The 23,491-nt window shown below is 51.4% G+C and overlaps 5 protein-coding genes across 5 annotated transcripts; 1 reads left to right on the top strand and 4 right to left on the bottom strand.

Moving 5' to 3' along the window:
• Positions 1–354: 354 nt before the first annotated feature.
• On the bottom strand, positions 355–1,770 carry VE01_00124 (uncharacterized protein; the record flags this gene model as incomplete). Its single annotated transcript, XM_018269657.1, has 1 exon — positions 355–1,770. One exon carries the CDS (start codon positions 1,768–1,770, stop codon positions 355–357), a length of 1,416 nt encoding a protein of 471 aa, XP_018135369.1.
• Positions 1,771–10,509: 8,739 nt separating this feature from the next.
• VE01_00123 (uncharacterized protein) lies at positions 10,510–10,770 on the bottom strand (the record flags this gene model as incomplete). The annotated part of the gene is made up of 2 exons (XM_018269656.1): positions 10,510–10,545; positions 10,600–10,770. The coding sequence occupies 2 exons, from the start codon at positions 10,768–10,770 to the stop codon at positions 10,510–10,512; spliced, it is 207 nt and encodes a 68-aa protein (XP_018135364.1).
• A 438-nt stretch (positions 10,771–11,208) lies between these two features.
• Positions 11,209–14,577, bottom strand: VE01_00122 (uncharacterized protein). The gene is made up of 3 exons (XM_018269655.2): positions 14,075–14,577; positions 12,973–13,987; positions 11,209–12,907 (listed from the first exon to the last, which is right to left on the bottom strand). Exons 1-3 carry the CDS (start codon positions 14,124–14,126, stop codon positions 12,403–12,405), a joined length of 1,572 nt encoding a protein of 523 aa, XP_018135398.1. The 5' UTR covers positions 14,127–14,577; the 3' UTR covers positions 11,209–12,402.
• Positions 14,578–17,210: 2,633 nt separating this feature from the next.
• Positions 17,211–21,873, top strand: VE01_00121 (uncharacterized protein). Its single transcript, XM_059463248.1, has 4 exons — positions 17,211–17,948; positions 18,434–18,557; positions 19,188–19,669; positions 19,722–21,873. The coding sequence occupies exons 1-4, from the start codon at positions 17,872–17,874 to the stop codon at positions 21,148–21,150; spliced, it is 2,112 nt and encodes a 703-aa protein (XP_059320140.1). The 5' UTR covers positions 17,211–17,871; the 3' UTR covers positions 21,151–21,873.
• Positions 21,874–22,437: 564 nt separating this feature from the next.
• Positions 22,438–23,385, bottom strand: VE01_00120 (uncharacterized protein). The gene is made up of 3 exons (XM_018269653.2): positions 23,309–23,385; positions 23,179–23,257; positions 22,438–23,106 (listed from the first exon to the last, which is right to left on the bottom strand). The coding sequence occupies exons 1-3, from the start codon at positions 23,333–23,335 to the stop codon at positions 22,844–22,846; spliced, it is 369 nt and encodes a 122-aa protein (XP_018135365.1). The 5' UTR covers positions 23,336–23,385; the 3' UTR covers positions 22,438–22,843.
• Positions 23,386–23,491: the final 106 nt, after the last annotated feature.

Genomic DNA, 23,491 nt, shown 5'->3' with positions numbered 1-23,491 from the left:
CCCAGCACAATGCGGGGGCGCAACGCAACTCGAGATCATGAAGGGCACCAGATGGGATGGTGGTGCCTTCGAATTTTGTCGAGATCCTGCGTTGCTTTTTGGTGTGTCCGAGATCGAAATCGTGATTCTGGACAATGGCGCTTGATAACGTAAATGCGCGCTTGGAAATCTGAACGCTTTAAAAAAAAACATGAGAAACTTTTTGTTGTACTTTTTTTTTCTGACCAAACACCGAAAAAGACCCGTTGCAAGAAGTGAGGTCCTAGAGTGGAAGCAAAGTTTTGTTTTGAGCTTTTGATGTGCACGCTCAAATGAGCATCCGTGGTGTTCAATGGTCGGAAGCCGACGACTTGCTTAACCAGCGACAGTTTGCTGGCCGTAAGTGGGCATGAAGTACGAGTCGGTTGGGCGACCGCAGTACCCGCATCCGCACCCAGCGTGGTGACCCCAGAGGTTCTGGGAGTAGTGGCCGTGGTATGGAGTCTGATACGGAGTGGTCTGGGGAAGCGCGTACGAGACGTGAGTTGATGGCTGCTGGTTTCTTCTGTTGTAGAAGGCATCGTAGCCGTACCAGTCGGTGGGTGGCAGGCCAGAGTTTGGCAGCATCATCCACTCTGGAGTGTTTGGGCCAGACTCGGGAGCGGAAGGAGGAGACAGCTCATGTGGTGCTCTGCCCTGTGCCCATGAAGTTTGCTCGTATCGGGGCTGAGTAGGAACATGGTACGCCGAAGGCGGGTGGTTCTCGTTGCCGCCTTGGTTGAAGCCATACGACGCAGATGTTGGGGAGTACGGCTTGCGCTGACCATGGTTGCGCTGAACGTTGGTGTCGATAGCGGCAAGAGGTGCGAGACGCTCGAGGGTCGCGTTGCGCTGCTTGTTCTTAGTCTCCTTCCAGCTAGCCCACGAGGCGAGCCACGAGTGGAAGTCGGTGTCGGTGACGGGATCGACGTGGAGGTTCCACTCGATTGCCTGCAGCCACTCCTTCTCGAGCGAGTTGAGCTCAGAAACAGCAATGCCGCTGACCTCTGACCAAGATCTGTTCTGGAAGGTGTTGTCGTCGAGGAACTTACTTCCCAGGAGCAGAGCGATGGTCAGCATGCGCCAAACCTGTCCGTCGGTGGTCTTTCGAGGCGTCGGACTGTTGAGCATGCTCATGCGGCGAGCGAGGTAGTTCATTCCCAGCAGGATGGTCGAGCTCGGGAGGCGAGTCGAGGACAGGAGACCAGAGACGAACTTCCGGAAGGCCGGGGAGACTTTCGAGCCAGGCATAACACTTCGGGCGAGGTCAATATCTGCAAGGCGGATGTGAGGAGAGCATAGGAGAGCATACATTGATTGGGCCATGTCTGAAACGTAGTCGGTCATCTGATCCATCTCATAATCCAACTCCTGGGCGACGCCGCCAGTGATCTTCTCCTGCTTCGCTGGGGGTTGCTGAGGGCGTTGCTCGAATCTCTGTGCGGTGTTGCGGCCGGAGGCATCAACGGGGCGGTCAGAGATGGGAGCTGGCAAGATCGGGGCAGCGATTGGTCCGTAGGACTGGTTAGGCATGCCCGGGGCAGCAACTGAAGGCATGTTGTTGTAGTGCATTGGTGGAGGCTGGTACATCAGTGGTCCGGGAGGGGCGGCGTATGATACGCCATCATACCCGTTCTTCCTGCTGTTCTGGTTGTATGAAACTGGTCCAGTGTTGCGGTATCCGTACATTGCATGGCCTGAGTCCGGTGGTGTAATGAGCCCCGCGCGGGGGTGGTTGTAGAAGTTCGGCATGATGAGCGAGTGGGAGGGACTGAGAGTGGAAAGGATAGATAAATATCTGGAAGGCGGTCAGCATAATCCGAAGGAGGAGAGTATATCGCAGCGACTAACCTGTCCTTTCGCAGCTCTAACAGAACTGAGCGACAAGAGCGAAAGCTCTATCCGGAGCGAAACACACAAAAACCTTGATCTATTGTCTCGTCGACATGCGTGGGTGGTTCTTCAGATGTATGTTTGGTGTGTGGTAGTAAGAGCGATAGCTGAGAGTAGATATAGTATTTGATCTGTTGTTTTCGAGATCAAGCAGATATCGGTTTGTTTGTGGTTGCTTTGTGTTGCGTATTTGCTTCGAGATGTGCTGAAGATCGACGACGAGGGCAAGACTTAGCTAAAAGCTCACCAGGTTCGTAGTATTCCAGAAAATCAAACGTGTGATTAGGAGGCGTCCTCGGAACTCTCGAATCAGAGGAAAGGGAAAATGTGCCGCTTAAACGCTTGCGTGTGTTGTGGCGAGAACGTTTACGACTTGAAGAATGCGTATATCAAATGCAGGGAATGGGCGGAAAGCGGACGGGCTTTGCAACGGGAAGTTGCTCGTGCCGGAGATGAAAGTGTCGGTCTTAACGTGATGCAAGAATCTGCCTAGTAGCTTATGAGGGTCGTATAACGTAAACCCAGGGACTAGCTGGTTGGTTCGGAGAGTGTGGTCGTCGTGAGGGTGCTGCGGTCAGAGGCGGTGTTGAGAGGCGACTGTTTGTCCACACGACCAGTAAGCTGACACCTGGAGAGTATGTCTGGCGGACTGGAGCAGGACAGCGAGTTGAGTGTAAACTGAATTACACAACGTATTGTGAATGTGAAGTCGTTTGCAGAAGGGGCCAGGTAAGAGCAGGTCGGAAAGCTGGTCCGGTCGATGGGGTGGGTTGAAGGAAGAAAGGGTTGTTGAAGGTTTTGGCTGATCCCAAGGAGGCGCGGTAACAAAATCCCAAGTGTCCGAGGGCTATTTTTGTTTGACAAGCCTCACAACAAGAAACCACCAAGACGTAACCGAGGGCGAAAAGTGGTCGTGAAGGGTCGTGAAGGAGGGTTTCTGACGCGGCACGAAGGAGAAATTTTTCTTTTCGTGTGGTCGAGGGCAAAAAAAATAAGAGGATGACGATGTGGGCGGGCGGGAGAGGGAAAAGATTGGGAGAATGGAGCAAAGAAGTCGCGGGAGGCAAAAACCAAGAGTCGCTCAGAGGAAGAGAAGAGGGTCGGAGGTCGGTCGGATAGAAGGGATGGGACTGGGACTGGGACTAGGACTGGGAGTGGGAGTAGAAGAAGAAGGTAGAGTAGAGTAATGGTAGTTGAGGTAGTCAAGGGTAGTAAGGTAGTAGTAAGGTAAGAGTAATTGTGGCCCAGTAACCCCCCGGTAGGTCCAGTAACCAGCGATCAGGTGCCAAGGTGAGACTTGATGGGTTGGGTGGTGGAGGTGGAGGGGGGGTGGAGGAGGAGGAAAAATAGAGGGCAGTAGTTTGTGGTAGGGTAGGGGGGAAGGAAGAGGGAGAAATGGAGACCGCCAGCGACTGGGGGGGTGATGAGGAGGAGGAGGGAAGAGGAGGGGAGGAGAAGGGAGGCGGAGAGTAGGAGAGCGGTTTGAGTGGTGAGAGAATGGTAAGTAGAGGCCTGTGGTTGGAGGAGAGAAGAGGGAGGGCGGAGATGTAGAGAGGAGAGGAGTGTGTGGATGCAGAAGGTGGATGGGAAGGGATGGGATTGGGGATAGGCCGGGATTAGGATTGGGGGGGGGAGGAGGTGGGTAGAGGAAATGGGGCTGGGATTGGGATTGGGGAAGGGCAAAAGAGAAAGGGCGGAAAAAAAGGATGGGATTGGGATGAGCGGAATGCACTAATTATACATGAAATGGTAGAGTACATGATGGGTACATGTGGGCTTGGGGTTGTTGATGATGATTTGGGTGGGAGTGTGGGTGGGAGTGTGGGTGGGGTTGTATGGGGATTGTATCTGTAGCAGAAGTATCGATTGGTACCACAGACATAGTCACAACAGACATTTTTATTACGGAGACAAGAGACAGAGACGATTTGGCGGTGGGAGAGGAGTGGAGGTGGTGGAGGTGGAGGTGGAGGTGGGCGGAGGAGGAGTGGAGGATGGGTGGGCGGTGGTGATAGGTGGGTGGGTGTAGGGAGAAGGGAAAGGGTTGTGCGTCGTCGTTGTCGTGGACGTGGACATGGACGTGGACGGCTGCGGCGGGTGGGAGGCGATATGTACGAAGCCAAGTAAGTACTCTTACACACAACTTGTGCGGTGACTGTACATTTACAACAGAGTCTGACATACACACAGTTCGTAGTTCGTAAACACAGGTGGTAACTCGTAACTTCTTGGCCTGGCTTGTGGTCTGGCTCTTGGTTCTTGTCTTGGTCTGCTCTGGTCTGGCTATTTTGGCATTACGCATCAGTACCTTCCCGTACTCATTACACTCGCACTCATATGGACACTCACTCATTACACTCCACGTACACTATCTATTTATTACACTCTCCGTACACTCACACTCTCCGTACACTCACACTCTCCGTACACTCATACTCTCCGTACATCATCCGTACACTCATACTCTCCGTACATCCTCCGTACACGCACACTCCACGTACGCATCGCATCATATGCTCGAGTCTATCCCGAGTATCAAAGTAGCACTATACATATATCATAACAAACCGTGTCAGTAACATTACCTACCATATCCATATTATCGTATCCCCGACTTAATTTGCCTGTCCACACACAATCCAATACAACCACAGACCACAGACTATAACAGAACTATACAGAACCTACTATCCAAACTAATACACCACACTACCGACCAAAGAATACCCATAATTAAACACACAATTAAAAGGAGATCTCCCAGCAAGCACAAGCACGGATTACCCACCGGTCCCAGGCACCAACACCACCCGCACACTCAAACCCATAAACCCTCATCTCCGTCCGTCCCCATCCATCGCCGCCTAGACTAAAATCGTGGGAAAGAAAGTCGTTGAGCGCACTACTACTGACACTATGGACAACTACGGACGCTACTAACACTACTCAACCACAGACACAGACAAATTCGAGAGTGGATACGAAAACAATCCTCTAACGCGTTCTCCTCTCCCTCCTGTACATCACGAAGCGCACCATCAAACCCTGAGTCTCCATTCCTCCCTTTTTCCGTGTTCCGGCGAAGTCGCGCCTGTGTATCAAAAATACACTTCCCCCTCCCCCCCTCCCACAGGCAAGAAAAAGCAAATCCCCAATAACGGCCGACCGGGCGAACCCAAGCTCAGACAGACACCTCAGACAACCGATGATCCCGTCACAGCGGTGATGGGTTCCTTCAAGACCATACGCTCGGGAGGTGATGATGCAGGTTTGTGATTATGACCCTCTGTCATACATACATACATACATACATACCATACCGTAAGTACCATTCCCACTTCACTTTCGCGGGCGGTAGGCTTGTGGCGGTCATTGAAGAGAAAATTACCGTATTGGTAAACTAAGTACCACTATGCCGAATACTCTCTTGTAAACTGTGGCCAGAGTTACATTTAGCACCGCCAAGCCCCTCTCTGTCTCTCTCAAAATACACTTTTTCGTACCAGAACCCACCACCAGAAGCACAGGCCAAAAAACATGTTCCTCCGGCATAACCGCTCTACCGCTCTACCGCCCTTAAAAAAAAAGGGGACCATTAGTTTCTCTTGATAGGGACTAAATTACTGTTCTGGACGGGGGCAGCCAGCCTCGGCAATACCTTGGCTCTGATTGGGCCAAAGGGGGGGGGTTTTGAAATTATCGAGTTCTCTTTTTATGTCTCTGCGTTTGAAAGGGTGTGGACCAATCAGAGTGGGGGAGTTGCTTGATACACACACACAGGAAAAACAGTAGTAGGGCCAAGGCCAAGACCGCCCCTTTGAGGATCTGTGGTGGTCTGTGTTTATTGACTTTTCCCGTTTTGGGAAGAATCACCTCCGAATCCGGTATAGCCCCACTCTCCTATTTCCTTCTTTAGGGGTTTCCTACACACACACCACACGCATCTCCTCCTCCTCCTCCACCTCCCATTATATCGAATTATCGTCGTGCCTACCTACTACTACCTCATGCCGTCCCCTCCGTACGCGGCCGCATAAACTGACTGATACCAAGACCGTTGCCGCGGCAGAATTACTACCACGCACGCACGCGCAGTTCTACCCAAGCGGCTAGCTGTAGATGAGTGAGTGGACCACGTTCGGGCAGCATTTTCGAGAGACGGCGAGTTCGTGGGGCTGTAATTGGCTGTCTATCCCACAGCTGGCTTGGGACGGAATATCCATAGTACCACTCATCACTGTCCTGCACAGTTGTATGGGATGAGCTAGCTACTCAAAGACAGACGGACGGACTGGCATAGCAACAGCAACGACGACGCCTTGGCGACGAGGACGACTATGACGGGTTGGGGAGGTAGTACTGACCACACTCATAACTATTACTCACTCACCTCTCATTCACATCTACCTTGCTCGATCGATCAACTGTACAAGCTGAGCTGAGCTGAGCTGAGCTCAAACAAGCCTTCATTCGAGCTTCCTCTGTCTCTGACGACAGGAAGGCGACACAAGACCTCCCTCTTAAAGCCCCGAGGGTCTTACAATCTCGTATCCTATCCCAACTCCCACTCCCTCCGTATGACGAGAGCGAAGGAGCGAGCGAGGTGAGTAAGGTGAGTCCATATGTCTCTCCACCGTCAGCTAGGAATTCTCACGCCACCACACACACGTGTAATGCCCAATCCCGCGTTTGTTTGGGAAGGGGGGGGACCGCGTCTTAGACATCTCGTCACGCTTGGTGAGAACAGCAGCACAGTGGGAGGATGATCGTGCTGTAAGTAACGTGCACCACCACTGCAGCAAGCAATGAACCAACCTCCCTCACTTCGTGCATCCCATCTCATCCCATCCCATCTGATGACGGACGACGGAACACACCCAAAACACACACAGTGCGACATGGACATGACATGACCCGACCCGAGTCCACGAACCATCATCAATCAGCGCACGTTGATCGTTCGTTCCGGGTAAGCCATCCCCCCTCTATCATCCCATACCATGTACGTGCATGTAGCCTGTATGACTCTCCCCCCCCCCTTCCTCTCCTGTCCTGGCTCTGTATCCGGTACACCACCTCGCGGGCTGTCTCGCACCGACTCAACTCAACTCAACTCATGACGAGGTCGTGCATCCTGCACTGCACTTACTTCTTCCTGCACAGGTACAGTCCTCCTCTGGCACCACCAGCAAGTTACACTACAGTAGTGTAGTAGTAGTAGCGGCTATGAATCTCCGCGCCAGCACGGGGTGGGGGTTAGTCGGTCGGTCGGTCGGTCACGTACGGCTACAACAGTATATGCAAGCTCCGCCTCTGTGCGTGTGCATATACCAGCTTTGGGTTTCCTCGCCGAGTTTACCGTTTCTCTATCCTTGAACATGGCAGATGCACGTCCGTACGTACAGTGCTGCTGCTCTGGTGCGGTAAGGTATGCGGTATGCACGCCCCCACCCCATACGCATCCCCCTCTCCGCTCAGCCAGCGGCCAGCAGCGAGGTTAGTCGTAACGGTGTGTGTATCACCACCATCCAAGCTCCCACCTCTCCCGCCTCTACGTATGAGCATTGACTGGAGTGATACCATTCGTACGTACATACGCAGAGTAGTAGTACAGTACAGTAGTGCGAGACCACCCCAAAAAGGCAAGAAAGCAGGAAAAAACTCCCCGATACCCCCCGTGCCAAGCACGCATCGACGCTGATGTGGACGATCGATGGGTTGGCTGGGTGAGGAGAGGAGAGGGGATCCATGTGGCACATCTTCTTACGGTTTGGAGCTGTATGGTATACCAGGCACGTTTACACTCGTTGTTGATGGAGGTGCAGAGGCGAGGCGGGGACAGCGAGGAAGTGCGTTGGGGAGGTGATGCACGTTACTTACTTACTTCTTCCTGAAGGCAGGGCGAGGGCGGGTGAATGGATGGAGAGGGAGGGGTCTTGTGAAGTCCCGCGTCGAGGATGGATGGGATGGGATATGCTCTCAAACTGACTGTGGTGTTGTAACTTACAGGTGTACTCACCCCCAACTCTAAATCCCGTGTCCCTCCCTCTCATCCCACCTCCTCCCTCTCGTTCTCCTCCTCTCACACCTCCCTCCCGCATCAAACTTCCCATTCCCTTTCCCATACAGTAAGCAATACCACCAACCCCTCTCCGGGCGCCACCAAGTGCCGCCGCCCAAACCCTCACCCGTCCGCTACGCTAGAAAACCATCCGCCGTCGTCCAGAGATGAGTGAGATGCCGCACACCCCTTCTAGCCTTCTACCCGCCCATCCCATCCAGACCCTCCCGCCCGCCCAGGGGATCAGCATACCCAGACCCAGCATCCCATCGGGCTCTCCACGGGAGCGAGGGCTCACCGCTGGGTGGGATTAGTAAGGGGGATTCCGCTCCAGACCAACCTCTCGATCTTGAGGTGGAGAGTACAGTAACAGTAGGGTTTGCAGCGGGGACACACGCGACCCCCACCGTTGCGGCAGGTGACGGCAAAGCAGCGGTGGTGATGGGCCCTTGATAACCGCTGGACCATTGGACATGGCATTGCTCGGCGCGGCGGGTAGGACTGGGTGATAGTGAGGGTTTTTTTTTTTCCTTTACTTCGCAGCGGCGCTGCTGCAGACTACCGCCGAAGCTATATGGTAAAAAACGGCGTACCTGACACCTGATACGCACACTTCTCTCCAACCCTGCCTGCCCCCTACTCTCTACCCTGACTCTAAACCACTTACTCTACCAAACTTACTCTACAGGGTCGATATACAGAAACTAGAGTATGCCGTGCATGTGTGGATCGTAATATCGCCGTTTTACCCCCCCCCCCCTTCCATCTCCGTTCTTCCCGATATTAAAGTCTGCAGAAAGTACGGTACCGTTGGAGAGTTTCGTTCCGCGGACTCCGTGATCGCTTGGTCTGGTTGGGATGGAGATAAACGGGAGGTGATGTGAGTGTGTGCCCTACACCCCCCGCGCCAACCTCCTCTCCATCCCTTCCCATCCCATCTCATACGACTCAGGAACCACGGGTATCAACGCCTTTCCATGCTCGTGGTTCAAACAGGCATATGCACCTCCCCTCACCTAACCGCCTACCTGCGCCCAACCCCTCCACCCCACCAACCCCCCCCCATCACCATCGACCACCATCGGCCACAAAGACAACTTAGTCACCCAACGCAACTTCAATATGTAATAACCCGCCCATCCCTCATCTTATCGATCGAGAGGCGGGGGTACCGGGGGGGGTGCGCCACACCATAGCCTGGTGAGGAGTGTGTCATCGTCGTCAGTGGCGGTGTGGTGGTGGGTGTGGTGGCGGTGGTTGATGCACGTTGGTGGTGCATGGTTGATGCCCTGATTTCTTGGGCGGGGAGGTTGTTGTCACGTGATTGTTGTTGGGCTTCGTGTGTTTGTCGACGACTGTGTGTGTTGAGTCTGTGAATATTCACACGACGCGTGCACGTGCAAGCATGAGGTTTGGCTGGCTAGTCGGTCGGACAAACCTTCATGCGGTTTTGCGCAAATCCGCGCTCTCGTAGTAGGATTTGCGCTAAATATGTAGGGAGCGTTCAACCTCTTCCCATCACGTGATGGGAAAGGGGTTATGCGTTAAAACCTGTCGACTGCCGTCCCTTAAATCCCAACAGCATAAACATAGCTCTGTAAATATTGGATCTGCACTAAATTAGCTGGTCTAACATTAACCCGATTTTGCGCAAGTGTCTGTTTGAACAGCTACATTTGCGCAAAATTACAGGGGGTTTTGTCTAACTTCCCCTTCCATCACGTGATATTAAGGGGATGGATATGCCCACCTCTGTCAACTTCTATGTACACTAAACTATGTATAAACAAAGGCATTTAGCAAACAACTGCTAGGCCGGACTGTTCGGTCAAGCCTTGTTCCGGCTTTGCGCATTTTCCCATTTCTAGTGTGCATTTTGCGCAATTTTGAAGCAATGCTATATAACTCCCACTCTATAACACGTGATATAAAGGGGTTAGTTGTTCCCCTCTCTGTGGCCTTCTATGACTACTGATCCTCTCATAGACAAAGGCACTCCAAACTCCCCTTTTGCAAGCAGAGGGATAGAATCGCGTAGTTCGACCGGCCGGTCGAACTATTCCTCCGCTTTTGCGCAGATTTCATGTTTTCTAGTTGATTTTGCGTAGATCTAAAAAGTTATATAAATTATGCTTTAGCGCAGATTTAGGATTTTATAGGTTATTTTGCGCATAATGAGATTGTATGGTGAATGCATTATGGATATAAATTGAATATTATTCAAATATGAATTGTATAGGTTCCGTATAGATTCCGTATAGATTCCGTATAGATTCCGTATTGTTTTCGAATAATTTGTATATGATTTCCGTATAGATTCCACATATAATCCGAATGCATTCCGAATATATTCCGCATCCATCAGTTTCGGCGCAAATTCTAGTTTCTACGCGCACATTTATTCTGATGGCTAACTCCCATTTTGAATTTATATTCAATATGATGCCTAAACTCCTACACAGACTATTTAGCGCTGGTTTTTGATTCTATAGTAAGAGCCTCCTGATTTTCATAAATGTTTACTTCATAGCCTTACATTAAGCCTGTATCGATGAATGCATTCTTAATGCATTCTGCATACATTAGATTTGGTGCAGATTCTAGATTTCATAGCCACTTTTGCGCACGGAGTCCGAACCCTGTCTAAACTGTTTTGGCGCAGATCCTAGACTGTATAGCCTCTTCTGCGCAGGTTGTTCGAACCCTGTCTGAACTGCTTTGGCGCAGATTCCAGGTTCTGTAGCCCATTTTGAGCAATCATACGCTATGGACAGTGTTCCATCATCCATCCGATCCATATTGAGTTCTAGTATAGCTGTTCCTATAGTCATTTATACGTCGAACACGCGTTGGCACCCCTTTAAACGAACCTACGTTGACAAATGCATTCCGTTTTGCGCAACTTTTCTATTTTATAACCCCCTTTGCGTAAATCCAACCCCAATATGCCTTCCGTATCTAGTTCCAAAGCAAGAATCCCGTTCTACAGCCCCCTTAACCTGAATCCAGGATGTTGTCCGTATCCCATCCATCTTCGATCTGTTCTAGTGCTAGACGTGTCCGTATTAAGCTTGTGTTGACGAATGCATTCCTAATGCATTAAGCATACAATAGCTTTAGCGCAGATTCCAGATTCTATGATCCATTTTGCGTAGGTCTACGATGGCATCTGTGTCGGACCCGTGTCGGATGTATATCCGATCTGTGTTGGTATAAGATTCCTATTTCTATAGCCTGCTCGACGCACGTTAGGTCTATCTATATTAACGAATGCATTCCTAATACATTAAGCATACAATAGCTTTAGCGCAGATTCTAGATTCTATAACTCCTTTTGCGCAAATCCACGATGCTATCTGTGTCGGACCTGTGTCGGATCCGTGTTGATGCAAGATTCCCATTTTCACAGCCTGTTCTACGCATATTAGGCCTGCGTTAGCTAATACATTCGGAATGAATTCGACATGCATTCGGTTTTGCGCAGATTCCTGTTTTAATAGCCCATTATGCGCAAATTCACGATGCCATCCGTATTACCTCCGTCTTGCCTCCCTCCGTATTTGCATCTGTCTTGGATCCGTATTGCCTCCGTCTTGGATCCGTATTGCCCTCGCTTTAGATCCGTCTTGGATCCGCCTTGCCTCCATCTTGCATCCCCGTCTTGCCTCCAACTCGCATCCGTCTTTCCTCCAACTTGCATCCGTATTGCCCTCCTCTTAGATCCGTATCCCCCCCGCATTACCCCCGCCTCGCATCCATCTTAAGTTCCAGCGCAAGCTTCAAGTCCCATAACCTGACCTACGCACATACCCAATGTCATCCGTACCAAGCCCATCATCCCCTAGAGGTTGGAGAGACATCTAATATAAAACCCACCCTTCTCATCCACATAAGGAAAGAACGAAAAAATATAAAATACAGCTACACACGGGTCGTTCTTTCCCTCCTTGGTTGTTCGTCCTTCCCTTTTTGACAGGGTCGTTCCTTCCTCTATTAAATATATCTCAAGGGTCGTTCCTTCCTTCATAATGAAAGGATCGGCCAACTATTAAGGGAAGGAATGACCCTTGAAATATCGCAATAGGAGAAGGAACGACTGACGGAAGTGACGACCGTGTAAGAAGCAAAGGAAAGGGGTTATGGAGAAGGGGATTGGTTATCTATATCCGGCCTTCAATACTGTGCGGGTAAGCAAGGGCGGGCCCGTAGGCTTGACAAGAGGAGTAGAGCAGACGACGTAATATATATTCCTACATTATAACCCCATCTCCACCCCCCAAAAGGTGCAGTAAAGCTGAGTTCAATATCCCCTCTCAGCCCAAAAAACCCACCAGCAGGCCACCACACCACACCCACAATCAAACGCCAAAAACACCCCATCCCATCACCGCCCATGCGCCCGCACCAACACAGGAACCCCCCGCACCCCCTCACAAAATAACACCCTTATCAATAACCAACCTCCCCCTCCTCCCATCCTCCACCTCCGTCCCCCACCCCCCCTTCCACACCCTCTCCCTCCCCAACGCCCTCTCAAACGCCTCCCTACACTCCGCGGGGAGCAACTCCTTGACATCCTCTCCCACACCCTCCAGCCCCTTAAACCCAAGATCCATATCCCCTCCATCCGGTCCGGGTATACCAAGGTGCGAGTGCGACGCGTTCTCGTAGACGGTGTCGACGATTAGGAAGTTCCGCGATAGTTGTGGGGGGACAGGAGGGAAGATGGTGTCGGCGGCAGAGGGAGAGGGTGGGGTGGAAGTGGAGACAGTGATGGCTTGCATGCCTGCTGTTGCGGCGTCAAGAGGGCCGACGGGCTCCCAGCGCGCGTGGGTGGGTTGCATGATTTGCGGGTATTGCATGGTGTTTGTGTGTGGGTCGTAGACGCCCGATAGGTTGCGGCGGCGGGTGGCGGCGAGGGCGGAGTTGAAGCGGCTAGGGGTTGGTTAGTTTCTGACTATACTATTTTTTTCGGGGGAGGGGGGAGATAGGGGGCTTACCTAGCCTCAAGCGCGTGCTCGAGCATCCAATTCGTGTCGTTAACCATGACGCGGCGCTTCTTGGACTCTGCAGCCTTTCCAGCCTGAAGAGGCACCGTCGGGGCGCCGGAGTGGTACACGGAGCTTGCGCCGTGCCAGGCGACGTACTGGTTCTTATTGTACGGCTCGCCGATTTTGAAGACATCATTCGGGTCCGCGAGTTCGCCCGCCACAACGTTCTCAGCCCTCGCCTTAGTGACCTCATAGTCATCATAAACGCGCTTTCCACCAACGATGATCTGGGCGCCGAACTCGCGGAACACAGAGCGCGCGGTGACGATACCGATAGCGCGGCCTTTATACGAATGCGGGATCAGTTCGCGGTCAATCAGGTCGCGCTTCTCGTCGTCGTCGATGATAATCTTATACAACCGCTTATGCTTCGTGAAGAAGAGGTAACTGTCGCGGAAACCCACGCAGCGCGCGGGTTCGGTCGATAACATGTATAAGCGCTGTCCGCGCCCTAACACCGTGAATGTGCGGCACCTGTACTCGCGATCGCCCTGTAGATGACCCATCTTATCCACCTTCGTCTCACCCTCTGCGTCCTCTGGGAGCGACACCTCGTCATTCTCGACATTCATCATGTTCCCCTCCTTATCAATCGGCTGCTGCGTGACATGCGACGGCCCTCCCCTCCTCGCCCAGCGTCCACCTCCACGACCGAATCCACCGCGTCCGCGCCCGCGCTTGGCGGGGGTACTGGCAGGTGCGCCGTCATCGTCGGGGGTGTCCCATCCCGGCGGCTTTATCTTGGGAGGGCGCCCGAGGCGGCGCTTGCGCGGCACGGGTTCGGGCTCGGGTTGCGGCGTGGCTGCTTCGGAGGGGGGTTCTGAGTCCTGGGGCGCTGGGGTGCCGTCGTCCTCTGCGTCGGGGTCGTCGTCGTCGTCGTTGTCGCGGGGGGATACGGGGTCGGAGGTAGGGACGTCCGCCATGGTCTCGTCTTCCGGGTCTTCAATGGTCTGGGGTGTGTTCTCTGGGGGTTGAGGTTAGTATAGCTGGTCGCGCGAGACGGGGTGATATAAAATATGAGCTTTGAATTCGGGGGGGATTGCAAACGTACTGAGGGCGACGGCAGCTTGCTTAGCTGCCGCTCTGCCTGGTCGTCTACCCATATTTGCGGACGGCGCAAACGCGAGGGACAATTGCTGGTAGCTTGGGATTGGAACGAGTAGCTTCCGGTGCTATACTTGGAATATTTGGCGTGTCACGGTCGCGAAGCTTGGCTTTGACGTTCAAGGTCACGTTTTCTGGCGTGTCGCCAACTAAGCCTTGCAATGGCAGCCTTGTAGCCTCAGGTGTCGAAATATTTTGATACCTCAGGCTCATATACACGTGAGCGGCAAATCATATGATTTGCCGATCACGTGCTGAACCCTAAAAACACTAGTACCTTTCTGGATTCACATACTATTTTATGTGGGGCAATTCTGAAACGGAACCGGCGGCGACGATTTCGGCACCATTCCGAGATCTCACGGTAATATCAAATGAGGAGCCTTTCCGCCTCATTTTTCCATGGGTACCGTGGAGAAAAAGGGCGTGTGGTGGCAGGCATTAATTCTGGTAAGAAGAGAACGGATTGTCCCATGCGAAGATGCAAGTGGTTGCTTGCACACCCAAAGTATTTTCCTTTTTGCTTGCTGGGGTTTATCGAGAGAGGGCGGCTTTTTCGATATACAGTATAGAGTACAATACCATGTATGGTATACTCGAGTACATTATTCACTTACTTCCCGCCGCTGGGCTAATTCCGGACCCTGGATCCTCCGGCAGGCAACATGAATCGCGCAAAATTTGCATGTGAATCGTGATATGAAAAATTACTCTAAACTACACCACATGGACCGGCAGTGCCCTAGACGTCCTCCGCCGTGCCGTCAGAAGCCAGCCCTGCTCACCTCAGTTCGGAGGGATGGGAAAAAGAGACGGTGTGGTGTGTGTGCGTGTGTGTGTCTGTGCAAGGCGCAGTGCTTGCTTTGCACGCGCTGAGCCGGGAATTGAGGACCGGGGCCCAAATACAATGTCTTGGAGACGGGCAATATCAAATATATCAGCTCGTTCAAGGGAAATTTTTGTTTCGCATCTGTGCCAGATACGAAGGGAAATGATACCGCAGTAGGTCCGAGGCGAGACGGTCAGATCTGTGCTCCCATAAGAATGGCATTATTGAAATTTCCAGCACTATGCCAAGCATCCACGCGAGGGGGCTGAGAGGATGGCCTGAGTCAGCATGTATGGGTGTATGGAAGTGTGGTAATCCTCCCAGCCCGTCTACGCCTCTGCGCCTCTTGGCTGGTAGTACGGGTACGTACTGACGGACGGAATGTCAGAGATCTTGCTTTTTTGACAGGAATCCGAAAGCGGATGGAGGGACGAAGGGAAGAGCGGAAGGGATGGGGAAGTTGAAGTGAGGGGAATAGGAAAAAATGGCGGGCTTGGAAGGGATGGTCGCTGCCCGATTGTGTGATGCCCGATACGGTAGATATTAGCTGATAACCCCAGCTTCCGATATCTTCCAGCTGGCGTGCTGAGGCTTGGGGGTCCCTTGGGATTCCTTGGGATGATCAGAGATGAGATACTCCGCTTAAAATAACTGTTAGGGACATCGATCCGCGGCGAAGCACAGGATAGACAGCACAGAGCACCCTATCCGGTCCGACGGTGAGATGTAGATTGCTGGGTACCCCCTTGGCTAGAGTAATGGAAAATGCACAGTATGAGGGACTACTTTTGGCATGAGTGAATGGGGTGTTTGTAAGAAAAAGGAGGCGCATGGGAGAATGCTCGAGTCCTTCCTGGCTGTCTTGTCTTTGCCTCTTTGCCGCCTGCGTGTCTCTAGATCCTTCTCTGCCTGCTTACTGGGCCACGGCATGGGGGTAACACGGCCAGGATACAGCTGTGCTTGGATTACTTGCATCGACCTCAGCTATCTCGAGTACAGTACACAACAGCGCAGTAACCACTATGGGACTCAATAGTTAGTACAGTAAGTAGTGAGTACACAGTTGATGAGATAGTTAGTGAGGGTGAGTAGAGGGACCATGAGTAAGTAAAAGGGGCCGCCTGGACGAATCTGCTGTGTCCATGGACTTTTGTTGGGCCTGTTGTCTGGCGTATCGGCAATCCCGCCCACATATGACGTAGCCCCGGATGGCAAAATGTTTGGGATAGCCGGGAGAAGGAAAGGAGAGCTTCCAGAAGGAAAACATGTAGGAAAACAAAGGTCCGAGTGTTTTGTGTAGCATGGCGGGCGGGCAATAGCGGGTGTTTGCTCTGGCACAGGGTTTACGGCACAGTGTAGTCAGTGCAGTGTTGTAATAGCAGTGATAGCAATATAACAACAATTATGATAGTATTTCAAACGGTATTAATGGGGGGAATGGCGGTAGACAAGAAAAAGAAATGCATTCTTTTATTGTTTCTCTTTTTTTTTTGCTTGCTTTGTCTCCCGGCTCAGCGCGCGCATATGTCCGAGGTGCATATGCCATGCCATGCCAGCCACAGTGAGAGAGAGTATTTTTGGTTTATGTATCAGTACAGTATACACGGAGTACACCACAACCAATATCTCCTCAGCATGGTAACAAACAAACACGCACACCCAGACAGTCAGAAACAGCACCGAGACCGAGATCCTCCTATACGGTACCATATACCCCACGGAGGCAGCGGCTTATTACAATCAGCTCACTTGTTATTAGCTGACGAGACGAGACTGGAGACTGGAGAATGGAGATCAAATGGAGCAGGGCTGAAACGAGTAAGAGAAGAGAAAAAAACCCTTTCCCCGCCCTGCCATAGCCCATCCCCTCTCCATTTATCCTCTAACTCCCCTCCCATCTCCTCCCCCCCTTCGTCCAGGCCGAGAATGACGAGGCGTAGTAGTAGTAGTTAATAGTACTCTACCACTCTACCACTCTACCACTCTACCACTCTAGGCCGTGGACCGTAGATAGACCGTAGACCGCGTTGGTCCCGTCTCCATCGTTGTTCGTTTGTCAAGGCTTGTGTGGTGTGTTGGTGTGTGGTTTGTGTGGTTTGTGTGGTTTTGTGTGGTGCGTGTTGTGGAGCCCATAATAACACTAAGAGGACTAGATTGCTACTGGACTATTACCTGGACTACTAGAACTACTGGGACTAATCGACTTACCTACACGGCTAACTCCTACTACTACGACTACATGGTACACCGTCTACTACCGTCCACTATACCACACTATTCGTACTTATTAGTACTATCAGTACTATTAGTACTATTAGTACTCCTCCCTCCTCCCTTCCCTACACGAGTTACTCCCGTAGCGAAAGTCAAAATCCCAAAAAACCCACCTCTTCCCCCATAATCCCAAATAATCGCGCTCTTTGATGGTTCATTCCATGAAAATCCAACTCCTTCCCCTTATGCCTTCTATCTTTACTCTCTCCTCTCTTCCTCCTCTACTCTATATACCCCAAAAACAATATCAGACTGGTTCTCGAATATAAACCGGCCGCCCTATATTTTTGACAACGCCCCCCCCCCGCCAGACCGACCTAGCGAAAATCGACCCCGCCTACGCGCTGTCTGCCACTACTACGATCCCGCTCATCGTCATTTGCATATTGACTGCTGCTCTTCCCCCATATCTACGAGAGATCCATTTGCTTCTGGTCTCAAAAGCTTCACACACGCTCCCTTGCAGTACTGTCGAACCTGCTCACGAAATCTACCCACGAATCTACGAATCTGCCACCTTGAACGCCACTTAAACGATTGCCGCCTATACCCACAACCACAAACCACAACAATCAATTCAGTACCGTTTTCATGCACATTGCGACCAGCTGGGATCCCAGATACCTGTATACACTCACAATATGACGGGAACTGAGACAGCTTCGGGCGGTGGCGCCCAAGACATGTTGAGGAAAGCAACACAGGCCATGATGTCAAGGTACGGCAAATCCTATCCCCCCAGACACGTTTGTGTGGCTTTTGTTTGCTCCGTTGGCACTGCTGGCGCCTTTGGGGGAGTCGCGACTTCCCAAATATAAAGACGACCTATGCGGCTCCTAAAATTGTTTTTCCCATGCTTCAGTTTCATAATCGCACCTTCCCTGGAACGTTACTTCGGGATACCCCGCGGTTGATGTATCTTTGCTGCAGCACTGTACTTGCCTCGGGGCGAACATATCCCGGTTGGATCAAAGCTTATCACAGCTGATGCAACTCCGTCTGTTCCAGCACCGCCCTGCTCTGAGAAGAATGAGACAAGAAGTTTTGTGATCATTCGGGCCGGGTCCTCGATACTACACTGCTGCCTCAAAACCCCGCTCTTTACTTCGTCGTCGACACCATGTATCCGTCGCCGCCCTCAGAAAACGGCGAACTGCCTCGAATATACCTGGACGACCAAGCTGACAAGACTATGTTTTTTAGTAAATCTGGCGAAGATGACGCGAACGATCACATTGACTCCGACACTCCTCGCTCGGGAGTCGCGACACCGAAACCTGATCCGTCCGATAAGCGGTTGCCTGGGATTATGCACAGTTATTTTCAGGTTGGTCTCAATTCTGGTTCTTCTGAAAATCCAATTTCTGTTCCACTTGAGACTCCTGCTGTTGGGACCGAGGCGGAGAACCCGCCGGTGCTCCATGTGCGGGAGACGACGACGGAGCTTGAGGAGAATCTGTCAGCAACAGGAAGTTCTAGTCGCGAGAACTCAAGTGGCGATAGTGAGGATTCCCCTTGCCTCTTGCCACACGAGAAAACAGAACGCCGAGCTTCGTCAGTAGCAGATGGCGCGTCACAAAATCCACATCCATACCCAACCCCACCGGTTTCCAAACCACCTTCCGTTCGAAAGTTGAAATCCAACGATTCGACTGCTGAAGATGGGGAAGCTGCGAGTCCGGAGATTGCATCTCCTACATCCCAGATTTCGTTGCCACATCACAAGACCATATCAGAATCCATACTTCCCAAATTTGGTGCTTCTTCAATGTTGAAGACGTTATCCAACATTTTGACTCCTTCGAACGTCCTTGCTTCCCATATCTCGACTCCAAAAGAGCCAACTCCTACTTCGACTGCACCAGATACCCCAGTTCATTCCCGTATTGCTTCTGGTTCAGTTTCTGATTCTTTATCATATGATATGCTCAAGAGGCTAACAATTGGCGATGAAAAGAGCCATCCTGCGACACCAACACGAGCGCTCTCTAACAACACGTCCACTTCGGACAATAGTGACCATGGCCACGATCTAGTTCCCAAGAGACCCTCGGGATTATCTGAGACGAAGTCGAGCAGCTCCGATATAAGCGGGGCACCCGTGAGGGCACCACGAGGAAAGCTCACTGTGAAGATAGCCGAAGCGAGAGGCCTGCGCCGAAGCAAGGATCCCTATGTTGTGGCGGTGTTCCAACGCAACGAGCTTGTTTCCAAGGGTCCGCGATCCGAGGATGAGGATGATGACGACGAAGACGCGACGATCAGCCCACCTCCGGGTAGCATCCCAATCTCGCGCCAACCCAGCGACTCTGGCAGGCCAATGGCAATTCCAATGAAGAGCCGCCAAAGCAGCAACACCAGCGACCCGGAACCCCGAGACTTCAAGGTTAAAAGTCGTCGATCGATGACTAACCCGAAGTGGGATACGGAAGCTGTCTTGTAAGTTTACCACGAGACCCATTCCTATCAACATTAGGCTAACTTTGCAAAGTGATGTTGTTGGTGATGATTCCAGGGTCAGCATCAGCGTCTACGACCGCGGCTCCTTGTCCGAAGATTTCTTGGGTCACGTTGACTTTAACCCCGAGCTATCGGAGTATGACACGGCTCCGGTCAAGGGCTGGTATCCTCTACGAGACAGGAAGGGTGAGGAGGACTTTTCGATCGGCGAAGTATACGTTGAAATTTCCTTCGAACGGACGGACAAGAGACATTACGGCCCAGAAGACTTCCAAATCCTCAAGCTTATCGGAAAGGGTACATTCGGCCAAGTCTATCAAGTCCGAAAGAAGGACACCAAGAGAATTTACGCCATGAAGGTCCTCCAAAAGAAGGTCATTGTGCAGAAGAAGGAGGTTGCACACACTGTTGGTGAGAGGAATATCTTGGTCCGCACAGCTATGACCGACTCTCCCTTCATTGTCGGCCTCAAATTCTCTTTCCAAACACCTACCGACTTATATCTCGTCACGGACTACATGTCGGGTGGCGAGCTCTTCTGGCATCTACAGAAGGAAGGCCGCTTTGATGAAAAGCGTGCCAAATTTTACATCGCAGAGCTCATTCTTGCGCTTCAGCACTTGCATCTACACGACATTGTCTATCGCGATCTCAAGCCAGAGAATATTCTGCTTGATGCCAATGGACACATTGCACTCTGCGATTTTGGCCTATCAAAGGCAAACTTAACGAAGAATGATACAACGAACACATTTTGCGGGACCACCGAGTACCTCGCACCTGAGGTACTACTCGATGAGGCCGGATACACCAAGATGGTCGATTTCTGGTCGCTTGGTGTACTGGTGTTCGAGATGTGCTGTGGCTGGAGTCCCTTTTACGCGGAAGATACCCAACAAATGTACAAGAACATTGCCTTCGGGAAAGTACGCTTTCCCAGGGATACATTATCGACAGAAGGCCGCAACTTTGTTAAGGGCCTTCTGAATCGCAACCCCAAACACCGTCTCGGCGCCATCGACGACGCTGAGGAGCTCAAGAGGCACCCATTCTTTGCCGACATTGATTGGGAGGCTCTCACCAAGAAGCTGATCACGCCTCCCTTCAAGCCCAAGCTCAAGTCAGAGACGGACACCTCGAACTTCGATCCCGAATTCACCAACGCCCTTAACGGCGCCTCGTCGCTCAACGCACGTGCCGCAGCCCTGGCTGCCGGTATCGTGACCTCGACCCCGCTGTCGCCTGGTATGCAAGCCAACTTCAAGGGCTTCACCTTTGTGGACGAGAACTCGATCGATGATCACTTCCAAGACCGCACGAAGTACGATATTGACGAGATGGACGAGGCGTGGGACGATCACAACACGAAGACGAATCGCCTGAGCGGCATGAGCGGTATCGTTAGGTCGAATAACCACGAGGATAGCAGCATGATCAACGGCGAGCATTTCGACATGTAAAAGCTCTGGTAGTTGGTCCGAGGAGGAGGATCTATATATCTTTTATTCCTGGTTTCCATCAACATCATTATCATCATTATCGTCGTCATTGGGGCTGTTGTTGTTTTTTGGTATCGACACGCATAGGTTGCGGAGTTTATCATAGTCTTATCTTGTTTGTCCTCGCTTGCTTCGTCGCTTGCTTGCTTTGCATTTATTTTGCATTTTGGATAATGGCGTATATTTTGTTGTTGGCTCGAAGGCGGTGCATGCAACCCGGCCCGTTTTGGTTTGGAGATGGGGATTGGGGAGACGAGGGATGGGGGTTGTGTGCTTGGTGTCCTAAGCCTCGGAGGATGATACCACAAGCAATTTTTTGGAGGTTTTTTTGGAGAGAGGGTAGTGGGGGTGGGTGAGCAGTGAGTGTGGTTTTCATGATGAATAGTTGTGGCTTGGCTGGCTATGGAGACTGTCTGTCCAGTGAGGAACTCGTTGGATGGGGGATGGGGGGTGTGATTTTTTGTATCTCTCTTCACACCGTAGTTAGTCAGGAATGCTTGGGTCATGAATATTGTGCTGTGCCGTGCAGTGGTGTGCTGTGATTGTCTTTTGTGTGTGATTGTTGTAGTTTGATCGGAGAGGGGTGGTCTTGAAGTCATGGATGTGTTTTTTGGGTGTGAGGAGACGACAGGGTCTCGTGGACTGTTTAGTAGTTGATGCTAGTGATTGCATTACATGTTGAGATGTCTTCTTGTGTCCTATCTGTCCTGTAGAGTGATTCATATTGGTGTGGAAGTCTTTGTATGTGTTTCTGCTTTATTGTTCGTAACATATGTTGGTACTATTTTATATTTCTTCCAAGGGGAAAATAAAAATAAAAATTAATACTTCGCACAACCAGCAGCATTTGTATGGTGCAATCAATCAATATATATCCACGATTGCCGCCTAAAAAATAATTAGCCCCGCGGGTTTTAAATGGATATGGGATGCAAACAGTCCAGTACTCGTAGAGTATTCTGAGCACGCCTCTAAGCTCAGCCTGCACGGTGGCTGACGGCGAGGCATACTTTTGAGATATTGAAGTACGGCACGTAGATTTACTTCCTTTCGCCTGTGGTAATTAATACGGTGGATAGCTTTATCGTACTCTATGCAAAATAGGAATACCTGCCTTTCGTGATGTGATTTTTGGTGCCATTGAGGTTTATTTTATATGTGTAGGCCATACACGAGAATATATGAAGACCGGAGCTGCACGGATGTAGTCCCTGGCCAGAACCTATTATCATTTGATACTCTACTGTACTGTATTCACCTCGACCCTTGATTTAAAACCCTTTAGTTACAAGTATATTTCTGTCAAATGTGATGGGTGTTGTTTCTCGCCAGGATAAATATTCAGGGGAGAGCTGTGAAATCAACATATATACCCTACAACATGCATATAATTCAAGTCGGAGAAGATTGAAAGAATGCAATACACCCCAGAGATCAGCCTGGCAGATTGGCAAACCATTGTTGAAATTTCACAGCAATTCACATCACAGCAGCATAAACACACCCCTCAAATCACCCCCAAAACGCGTAAAGACACAAAGTAACGATCAAGTACAAGATCTATGCCGGGATTGATATACATATGGCCTCTCATACCACTCTAGAGTGTTCTAAACCATCACAACCGTCTTTAGGACCAGCGCCACCGAGCAATCTAGTGCTTGGCAGACTCCTCCTCAGGCTCCTCGAACCAATCCTGCTCCACGGCGGCCTCGGAGCCAGCCTCAGCCTGGCCCTCGATATCAACAGTCGAGTCCTCGTAGGCCTTCAGCTCCTTGGCGATGTCGGCCTCCTCGGGGGAGGTAGGGGTCTGGGGGGGGTTGAACTTGAGGACGTGTCCCTCGGCGTCGGAGGCCTTGACTGCGGCGGGCTTGTAGGCCTTGAGCTCCTTCAGGTACATCTCCTGGACGAGGTCGGCTGCGGAGAAATAGTTAGAATCCTGTATATACACGCAATTGGAGATGTAGTATCGAGAGAGGGGAGTCGTACCTTGACGGACAGCAGTCGGGGTGATGATGGTGCGCTTGGAGATGAACTGGCTCCGCGCGAGGCGGGCGAACGAGGAGCGCTGGCGGGAAATCAGTAATCGTTCATCAGCAAGAGATCAATGGCAGCGTACCGAAGCGCGGATAGACTGTGCGAGCATGGTGACGAGGTGAATGGGGCTCAATTGACCGTTGACAGACAGCTTCCAGCACCTTCAAATCTGTTCCGGGAGTCGTCGAAACGCTAGCCGAGACGAATATCGGCAGGATCACGTGGTCGCGAGAAGTAGCCGCACGAATCCCTCTTAGCGCCGCTT

The sequence above is a fragment of the Pseudogymnoascus verrucosus genome (genome assembly GCF_001662655.1).
Source record: "Pseudogymnoascus verrucosus strain UAMH 10579 unplaced genomic scaffold scaffold_1, whole genome shotgun sequence".
NCBI classification, from domain to species: domain Eukaryota; kingdom Fungi; phylum Ascomycota; class Leotiomycetes; order Thelebolales; family Thelebolaceae; genus Pseudogymnoascus; species Pseudogymnoascus verrucosus.
The sequence above is the reverse complement of the archived record's forward strand: the minus strand, read 5'-3'. Positions and strand labels throughout refer to the sequence as shown.

Excerpts from the sequence above, each read along its gene's own strand:
- VE01_00121 (XM_059463248.1), top strand. The coding sequence starts at position 17,872 with ATGACGGGAACTGAGACAGCTTCGGGCGGTGGCGCCCAAGACATGTTG. Across the intron at positions 18,558-19,187 it reads TTATGCACAGTTATTTTCAG|AGCCATCCTGCGACACCAAC; the intron begins GTTGGTCTCAAT and ends GGCGATGAAAAG. Across the intron at positions 19,670-19,721 it reads TGGGATACGGAAGCTGTCTT|TGATGTTGTTGGTGATGATT; the intron begins GTAAGTTTACCA and ends AACTTTGCAAAG.
- VE01_00120 (XM_018269653.2), bottom strand. The coding sequence starts at position 23,335 with ATGCTCGCACAGTCTATCCGCGCTTCG. Across the intron at positions 23,258-23,308 it reads CACAGTCTATCCGCGCTTCG|CGCTCCTCGTTCGCCCGCCT; the intron begins GTACGCTGCCAT and ends ATTTCCCGCCAG. Across the intron at positions 23,107-23,178 it reads CCCGACTGCTGTCCGTCAAG|CCGACCTCGTCCAGGAGATG; the intron begins GTACGACTCCCC and ends ATTTCTCCGCAG.
- VE01_00122 (XM_018269655.2), bottom strand. The coding sequence starts at position 14,126 with ATGGGTAGACGACCAGGCAGAGCGGCAGCTAAGCAAGCTGCCGTCGCC. Across the intron at positions 13,988-14,074 it reads GCAAGCTGCCGTCGCCCTCA|AGAACACACCCCAGACCATT; the intron begins GTACGTTTGCAA and ends CTCAACCCCCAG. Across the intron at positions 12,908-12,972 it reads GAGCACGCGCTTGAGGCTAG|CCGCTTCAACTCCGCCCTCG; the intron begins GTAAGCCCCCTA and ends ACCAACCCCTAG.